The sequence below is a fragment of the Cupressus sempervirens genome, chromosome 7 (genome assembly GCF_028749045.1).
Source record: "Cupressus sempervirens isolate cs-2001-9-10 chromosome 7, ASM2874904v1, whole genome shotgun sequence".
NCBI classification, from domain to species: domain Eukaryota; kingdom Viridiplantae; phylum Streptophyta; class Pinopsida; order Cupressales; family Cupressaceae; genus Cupressus; species Cupressus sempervirens.
In genome coordinates, this window is record NC_143124.1 from 742,912,522 (window position 1) to 742,922,717 (window position 10,196).

Consider the following 10,196-nt stretch of genomic DNA (forward strand, 5'->3'; position numbering starts at 1 on the left):
AAAGAAGGTTTTGAATGGGTCCCAAAACCCTTCACAAGTAGATTTTGACGGGGACCTAGAACCCTACAAAGATGAATTATGAAAGATACAAAATTGTTAACCAAAATCCTTTAAAAAAAAACAATCCACAAGAAATGATTAAACCTAGCAAAACACAAGCTTCCTAAAATGCATAACACAAGGCCAAAGCCTCTCATTATATAGAAACCCTCCCAAGCAGGAAGAACTTGCGAAAAAGAGTAACACCCCAACAAAAAAATAACAAAAAATAGCCAAAGACTATGTTGGGCCCTTGAAAATTATTATAATCTAGATAGAGGACAAGCATAAGCACAATAAGTAACTAGGTTTAAAAAAATTGGGATTTTTTTGGGACCTAAAATTAGCATTAGGATTTAGATAGTTCACCAACCCATTAGGTCATTCCTCTAGTTTTGGTTTCTTTTAATATATAAAATATAAATAGAAATAGAACACAAATATTAAAAATACATGACACAATTCTAGATAAAAACATTAAAAAATTACATAAGACGAATGAGTTCCACAATACTATAATTCTTAACCTTTATTTAATTCTTTACAATTATTTAGCTAGCAACTAATGTTCATATTTAAATAAAGTATGTCCAAAGAATTAAATGTGAAAAATCATCAATTTTATCTAGAAAAATTGAATTTCGTGCTTTCCATAATCAATAGAAAGTTAAATATATAGTAATTTATAATTATTTAAAATTAAAATTAAATATAAACTTTAGCATTTTTATCAAAAAATAATTTAATTCTCTATTATAATTGGCTAAGACATTTAAAAATGGAATTTAATGAATGCATAAGTATCCTCTCTTTAGTAGAAACTACAATTTTTTTTATAAATTGACATAATCATTTATATATATTTATAAATAACCAACATTTATCAATTATAACACGATCTAAGATATTCTCTCATTTTTATTTTACTATTATGATTAAATGAGTTTTGGATTCTCCTACAAAAGAAGATATGCAATTATAATAAATTAGTGAGAGATTTATTTTAAATAAATTTTCAATTTGGAACATACTTAAGCAATCCTGGAATATGAATATTATACAAATAATTCTCCCAATCTATACATTTCACATCAAATTTAAATGTTTCCTTGTCTTCTTTTGACAGTCCTTTCCATAAGCAATTCGTGTTGAAGTTGTCAAACCTAATAGTCCATAAAAAAGAAAATAATGCAATTTATCAATTCAAAACAAGTGAAATCTCACACAACACATTTTTTGAAAATCTAAACATTTTCCAATAGAAATAAGGATCCTATGTACTAATTTTATATGTAAACCAAGAGTAATGATAGTATGAACTATTCGATTGTTAAACCATTGGATATTGAAATAATGCATAGCAAAATATTATTAAAATTAAAAAATTAAAAAATACTTACTTTCCATGGAAGAAAATAAAAGGTTGATATAACATTGCTAGCTTCATAACCATATTATACTTATGAAGTAGTTGATTGTGTTGTTCTTTTAGGAAGCCACAAAGAAGTAAGTTCACACAATAATGAATCTGCATTGAATAAACAATGAGGGAATTATTATGATGCTATATTTTGTTCTAAAATCTTAACTATTATTCTTAATAATTATATTTATACCTGTATTGGGATCTTGTAATACATTTTCATGTACTCTTGAAAGCTTTGCATACTCCTTAGTATGTAAGGTATTTTCACTAGTACCTTTTTACCACCCTTAGTTGTCCAAGGGTGTGAGAGAAAGTATTTGTATGCCGAATCAATACCAATGTCGTAAAATAAGGGATTTTCTAAAGAAGTTGTCACTTGGTATATAAATAAATCGGATTGTTTAGCATGTTTGTACATTGAAGAAATCATGCAATTTGCCACCACATCTACTGGAACCTATAATCAAATGCTTGAACATTTAGAATTAATGATAAATAAAGTTTTACATTAAATAACTATTTGATCATTTAAATAATTTTATTTAAACGATTCAACCTTTAAATTATCAAATATTCAATCTACATATAAAACAATAAGTAATTATAATGTTAAAAAGAAACCAAGAAACTTACTCACCACATCAATTATTAAGTTATGTTCTGCAACAAATGTTTTTATTAGTCCTTTCCCATATCCAATAAAAAGAGGGTCTAGCATCCTTTCCCACAAGTAAGCATATGTCAGAGTATTCGAATAAACGTTGCATCTTTAAAAAGATTTATATCCAAATATCAAAGATATAACTGATTACCTATTGCCTTCTATCCAGCCTGGGAATGGTTCAGCTAGAGTGCTCTCAACGATAGAGGGGCGAAGAATAACAACAGGCATATCACCTCTCAATTGATCCACCATCATCTCTCCAATGGCTTTCGTGAAAACATAAACATTTGGCCACCCAAAGTTTCTTGCTCTGTTCACATACATTACAAACATTTAATTAATAATAATAACAATTGTAAAAGTTTTCCTGCACTACATAATTAGTAAGCTTAGTCTTTCATAAACTTTTTAATTCATGTATAGAATATTATCAATGTCAATAATTCATAAGATTAAAGTTATGGTTTTGGTTTTGATTGATAAAAACATTTTACCTAATAGGTAAGATTAATAAGATTAATGTTATGGTTTTGATTTTGATTGATAAAAACCTTTTACCTAATAGGTAAGATTAATTTTGTTTAAATTTTAATTATGTAAGAAAAAATTATCATCACTTAGAACATTCTATCACAATCAGAACATGATCTAAAACGTTAATATTAAGAAATCTTACACAATCAAAATCAGAATATCATTTTGTAGACAAACTCTTCGTCCATGATTACCTCTCTTCCCCAAGCTCTTTCATTCGCTTGCTCTCTGCCTTGACCTTCATGACGGTATCTTTCCCATGAGTAATAGTTGTCATCTCTTCCAGAGTCTGTTTTATCAAACTGCATTCTCTTTCTATTTCAGATGGCCCGAATGTAATGCCATCTGATCCCATTTTAACAATTTCCTCAGTGATTGTGCCCGTTCTTCCCACATTTACATACGCTGAGACACAAACATTCACAACGTAACATTTCTCACAATGGTCTTGTATAGAATCATATTCATTGGAAGCCAAAGATAGTTCAATCATTGATAAAATAAAACCAGATGTATTCTGTACCGGTCGAGACGTGAATCAGAACCAGAAAATTTGGGCATTTTTTGCAGAAATTTATCGTGTTGATAGTCCCCACGCTGTTTACGCCCATTGAGACATCGTACCTGTATTTCCAAGTCATTAAAGTCAATCCCTTCAATACAAAGATACTTATAATTGAAAAATACATAACAGAGATTTATCCTGGTCGATTAATTGAGAAATGGAACAAAAACCAAGTTTTCCTTTTGTATTACCATGATTTTAAAATTTAAAAAAAAAACCCTAATTTGATTAGCATATATATATATATATATAATTAATTAATTATTTAAAATGTTTGCCAACAGTTTTTATGAAATATATAACACCTAATACAATGGGTTAGTCATTGGTCAGTATTGTTCGTTCAAACAAGAGCAGATTAATACACCCAAAGATAAATCTAGATTCAAACAAGACACTGATTTATAATGATTTGTTATAAAAGCTACAACCACTTTCAAATAGGGCAATCTAAGACAAATTGAGATTCAAAGAAGACACTGATTTATAGTGGTTTGTTATAAAGGCTACATCCATTTTCAAATAGGATAATCTAAGACAAATCGAGATTCAAAGAAGATACTGATTTATAGTGGTTTGTTATAAATTCTACATCCACTTTCAAACATGGCAATCTAAGACAAATTGAGATTCAAACAAGACACAAATTTATGGTGGTTTGTTATAAAAGCTACATCCACTTTCAAATAGAGCAATTTAAGACAAATCGAGATTCAAACAAGACACAGATTTATAATGGTTTGTTATATATGCTACAACCACTTTCAAATAGGGCAATCTAAGACAAATCGAGATTCAAACAAGACACGGATTTATAGTGGTTTTTCACAAAGGCTACATCCACTTTCAAATAGGGCAATCAAAGAGAAATTGAGATTCAAACAAGACATGGATTTATAGTGGTTTGTCAGAAAGGCTATATCCACTTTCAAATAGGGCAATCTAAGACAAATCTTGATTCAAAGAAGACACTAATTTATAGTGGTTTGTTATAAATTCTACATCCACTTTCAAACAAGGTAATCTAAGAAAAAACAAGATTCAAACAAGACATAGATTTATAGAGGTTTGTTATGAAGGCTACATCAACTTTCAAACAGGGCAATTTAAGACAAATCGAGATTCAAACAAGACACAGATTTATAATGGTTTGTTATGAAGGCTACATCCACTTTCAAACAGGGCAAACTAAGACAAATCAAGATTCAAACAAGACACGGGTTTATAGAGGTTTGTTATAAAGGCTACATCCACTTTCAAACAGGGCAATCTAGGACAAATCGAGATTCAAACAAGAGATGGATTTCTAGAGGTTTGTTATAAAGGCTACATCCATTTTCAAAAAGGGTAATCTAAGACAAATCAAGATTCAAACACCATACAAAGTTATAATGGTTTGTTATAAAGACTACATCCACTTTCAAACAGGGCAATCTAGGATAAATCAAGATTCAAACAAGAGATAGATTTATAGAGGTTTGTTATAAAGGCTACATCCACTTTCAAACAGGGTAATCAAAGAGAAATCAAGATTCAAACACCACACAGAGTTATAATGGTTTGTTATAAAGACTACATCCACTTCAAATAGGGCAATCTAGGACAAATCGAGATTCAAACAAGAGACAGATTTATAGAGATTTGTTGTAAAAGGTACATCCACTTTTAAACAGGGTAATCTAAGACAAATCAAGATTCAAACACCACATGGAGTTATAAGTACATCTTAAAATTATTAACTGTTTATAAGTACATACATCTATAATTATTTACTGTTAAAATAATGTTAGTATTTTGAATGATAGAATATTCCAGCAACCAATGAAGAATGTTTTAGATTTAAATCCATATTGAATATTCATAGAGATCATTCTACTTTTTAAATTCTAACTGACCGTATGTTTAAAAATCAAATTATAAATAAAAGCTCAATAACTAAATTAGTATAGACATATGATTGATAGTTTCTATTCAATATTTCTATGATTCTTATAAAAAGAAAACAAGATTTTACGAAAACAAATGTCAGCCCTACTAGTTTGGAAAGGTCATTGAAAGAACAGTTCAATCCAACGAAACAAAACATGTCAAACCTCTCATAGAACCTTGTGGTGGCTGCAAGGTTAACAACTACATCGACCTTGGAAAAAAATTCATTTCTCTGCTTTTCTTCAACCCCCAGATTATCGTCTATTGAAACGTCTCCAACAACAGGAACAATCTTTTGTGCCATGAACTTCTCATACTCTTCTTTGTAACGTTCTTGTAAAAGCCTGAACAACTCTGAGTATATCATCTGCGTACACAAGCGTTAGCCTTCAAATAACATATTGCCTGCTTATGGAATGTTTTTTTTATGATTATTACCTCTTTATGGATCTTTGTCTGGGCAGAATGTAGATCTTTTGCCCTCACTAGAGTGAAAATGCGTCCAACTCCAGGCTGAACTCGGAGAATTTTCTCCAGAAAAACTGTCAAATGAATAGAAAGGATAAAGACAATGAGAAATCTCAACCCCCCATGAAAAATTATTTGAAAGCAGCCTTAAAATACCTTTGCCTAGGAAGCCCGTCCCACCAATCACAAGTATATTCTTGTCCTTCAAAAATTCCACTACACCAACTGCCATTTTGTAGATCTTTTCTTGGGACCAGAAAAGAAACCTTTTGAAAATGGCTTACTGTCAATCAATGGGGATATGCATCAGAGGTCAGATTTATGCTTAACCACCGAAGCTTATAAAGACACGAATTATTCCTTGTTCAAGTTGTCTACCTCTGGCGAAGTGAGCTCGACACAATACTAGAGTTGGTGGACCAGAATACAGCTGTCATTAAACAGACTACTCTTGAATTGAATGTATTTCTATAAACAGGGCGTTAGTTTGGGTATTGATCGCGAAACTCCAAAAAAGCAGTCATGGCAGTGGGCTCTCGCGGACTTCTGAATTTCTTTAAAGATAATTAAAAGTTTCTACTGTAAATACCGAATTCATGAGGCACCTACCTTAAAGATATAATTATGAAAACATTTAGAAACCATGACTATATGACCTGTACAAATTTATAGCAGTGTACGTACAAATACGGCAATCGATAAATCCCAAACTGAAAATTAAAAAGCAGTGACAGCGAGTTGTCGTCCATGGTAACCGTCATCTTTCTCTCAATGACCGTCTAGAAAACTTATGGTAGTTGCGTACAAGCATGTCAAAACAAATGATCACGAACAATATAGCTATTTATTTTTTTGCATTTTTCAGTTTAGTTAGTTGCTGATTGGTTATTTTGTGCAAAAAGTAGTATTTTTTATGTGAGCAACTATTGTGGGGTCTTAGTGGCCGGTATTAGGCAAAGGTTTTAAAATGGCACCTTTAACCTCGCACTGTACAAGTTGTATAGATAGCCCTATAAATGTGGGAAAGTTGAAAGGTTAGCTTTAAGCTCTTCACTCACTTCTGAAAGTTAATCAGAAAAATTGACAAATTTCGACTTACGGATTAAGAGCTATGGGTGTGAGAAGTTGGCTTGGGCAGCTATTGGTTTGTTTGCCCTAGTTCAAAAGGAAGAATGACTTCAAAATTGGGTGACTAGTCCAAAAGGAACAATAATTTATCTAAGTCAGTTACTCAATAGTTGTCTAATCTTTTGATTGTACTGGTTTTTGGAAAACTCAAAAAATTATATTTATTATTATTCTGGATATGAAATGGTACACTCTGAAAAATACAAATGGACAAAGTATTTTCATTCATTAGTTTCATATTTTTTCATCATTATGAAGATAATTAAACATTTAATCTATTTTAAAAACTCATTGTGATATGACGTTTTTTAATGGGTATGTACACATGCATTAATTTTTTGTGGAAAATAGAAGTGTCCAAAAATTATAAGTAAAAGCCACTAATAAATATATCATGTAGGTCGATAATCATCCACTTTAAATTCCAATGGTGAGTTTTTTTTGGACAACTAGGGGAGAAAACCCAGTAGCCACTTCATGTCCCTACAACTCCTAATTTGTATGTCAAAATTTGGCATTTTTTTTAGTGAACCTATGTAGGTGAGTGAAGAGCTTAAAGCTAACCTTTCAACTTTTCCTTATTTTATAGAACTCGTGGAGTGCAATGTGGTCTAAAATTGTCATTTTAAAACATTCGTTCAAAACTCATGTTCATCCCCCAATAGCCACTCACCAAAAAAATAGTACTTTTTGCACAAGTGGACCAATGAACAACCAAGAAGGCCAAAAAATGATGAAGTATTAGTACATGTGTTTTTGACTATTAGTACACATGCTATCATAGTTTGGGGATCTATATGAACGGTAATTGGGTGGGATCTATAATGGTTGACATGAACATGAGTAGCTAATGGATCATCTGCCCTAGGACTTTTCCATTTGAGTATGTGCATGGTTATTGGGGAATCTTTAAGTTGGTATCTAGCAACACTTTGAAATGACCACATTTTTAAAAGCCTTTGTACACATAACAAATCACATTGTGTTCCATTACTAACCAAAAGACGAACAATAGTTATAAGCACTTACGTTACATCAAAATATAATTGTGTAGGACTTATAGGTGTGAGAACTTAGCTATAATGACTACGAGTATGGCCCCCCTAGATACCAGGTTAAGTTATGTAAGTATTGGAAGAGCAAGCTCAATAGTGATGTAGGAGCATCATGACTTATTAAGGTTTTGGTTTTCTTTTATTTTCCTTTAACCTTCGTTTAACTTTGGGTCCTTTATCATATCAAGGTTCCTATCACCAAGGAAAGTAGATTGGTAATTTGTAATTATAGCAACCCAAAAAGTTGGTTGTTGATGGTATTAGCCAATCAGTTCCTACAAAAGGAAAAGTCAACATCCTCAATGAAATGGGAAAAAAAGTGTAGGATTACTAACTAAAATGAATCAAATGGAAATGGAAATAAATAGAGATGCTTGAAGGAGCCAAAATGTAAATGTTGGCCTTCTATAAAGTTACAAAATAGACCTAGGCAATTCTTTTAAAAGCTTCTATAAGGATAGTTGATTTGGTCCTTGTCGTGCATCACCTATCATTGTAACTATCATTAGAAGTTGGAGAATGAATCAAGATTTTGTGAACTTTATATATTCTGTAAAATAACTTTTTCATTGTGATTTTGGTCATGTAGAAGAGCTTTATCATGAAAATGTGTGTATTATGCATTCTTCTTATGCCTTTTCAATCTATTTCCCACCACTTTATGTTATTTAGGGTTTAATAATGAAAAATATGGGATTAACATGATTAGTTCATCAATCCTTTCGTCAAGTTCATTTCATCTTTGTTCTTTGGTAACTTTTTTGTTGAATCTAATAATAAAATAGGAGGCTTTCAAAATAAACGAGGAATTTCTTATGGAAGAGGTGACTTCCAAAGAAGATGAAGATATTTAGTCTATCTAAATATTTCAAATGTAACATACATATTTTTCATAGGACTTTGGAGTGTCCTGAATCCTCACCCAAAACTTATACAGGAACTAAAAGAAGTAATCAGATTGTAGAAGTAGATCAAGAGAGTGTTGGATCATTGGCTTGTAATTACTAGTAATTAGAAGTAGGAGGTTCATTCTTATTCAAGAGAGTATTGTTGAAGCCACCAAAAGAGAACCAAGAACTAGTAAAAAGAAATGTACTATTTAAGCCAATTGTAAATCAAAAGGTCTATGTTGTAAAATAATTATTGATAGCTATATTGTTGATAACATTGTAGAAATATAGCTAGTAGACAAGTTAGCCCTGGAGAAAACTAAACACTCTACTTCATATAAAATTACATGCTTGCAAAAAAGGGCATCAATTATTAGTTGATGACACAATCTTGTTTAATTTGAGATTGGTAGCTATAAGGATAACATTTGTGTTATATGATTTAATACTCATAGATTTGAGAAGAGATGATTCATATAACTTTGGGAAGGATGGTCCTTCTCAATTATACCTTAATGCCTATACAAGACAAAGAAAGGGATAATAACACTACTAGGGGAAATAGTAAGGTAATTGTGCTAAATAGTATATAGTTTTACATGAAATTAACACTAAAGAAGTGGGATTTTCTTTGGTTATTAAACCTAAAAAAAAAATCTTACCTCTAGAAAACTAGGTGATATGCCTATAGAGATACGAAAATACCATATATATAAGTTATAGTAGTTTATTTTCCCAATGATCTACATCCTATAGGGAGAATTAGTCATCATATGGATTTGATATTTAGAGCTTTCCTTCCAAATAACAATTTATGTATACTGATTTCCAAGAAGATTAGGAAGATTAGAAGGAAAGTTAAAGAACTAATGTTTCATAAGGTAAATCCTTAGCCAAATTATTTAATTGGCTATCTTAGTACCTAATAAAGGATTTGACTAGAGGACGTCACTAGATTCTAGTGTTATTAATATGATAACTCTTAGATATAGATTTCCAATTCTTAGGATTGAATTTTTTATGGGTTATTTGAATGGATCGGTTTACTTTTCTAAAATAGATATATAAAGTGGTTAGCACCTTATTAGAATCATACTTGAAGATGAGTGTAAAATAAGGCTTAAAACTAATGGCAGATTATACTAATGACTTCTTTTATCATTTGCAACCATTCCTTGGGAATTATTTGATTCTATATATCAATGAATTTTATTTTATTTAAGGGATCAAAGAATGAATATATGCATTTGAGGACGGTGATGAGAAAGTTTTGTAAAGAAGAAGTTGTGTATCAACCTTGAAAAATGTGTTTTTATAGACTAGATTAATTCCCTTAGATTATGTGTTGTGAAAACATGTGTTAGAAAAGGATAGACAAAAGTTTCAAACCATTTATTATTGACCAATATCTATAAATACAATGGCTATTGGGTTCTCATGGCCTTGCTATTTTTTATCTAGGAATTTTATTAATTTTGTGATGTCATTGTACCCATTT

The 10,196-nt window shown here is 30.8% G+C and overlaps 1 protein-coding gene across 1 annotated transcript; it reads right to left on the reverse strand.

Moving 5' to 3' along the window:
* Positions 1-1,054: 1,054 nt before the first annotated feature.
* Positions 1,055-5,900, reverse strand: LOC149549404 (fatty acyl-CoA reductase 3-like). Its single transcript, XM_089794909.1, has 10 exons — positions 5,782-5,900; positions 5,596-5,699; positions 5,322-5,524; positions 3,187-3,287; positions 2,858-3,068; positions 2,278-2,439; positions 2,103-2,184; positions 1,656-1,922; positions 1,440-1,567; positions 1,055-1,202 (listed from the first exon to the last, which is right to left on the reverse strand). The coding sequence occupies exons 1-10, from the start codon at positions 5,855-5,857 to the stop codon at positions 1,055-1,057; spliced, it is 1,482 nt and encodes a 493-aa protein (XP_089651035.1). The 5' UTR covers positions 5,858-5,900.
* Between the last annotated feature and the right edge of the window lie 4,296 nt (positions 5,901-10,196).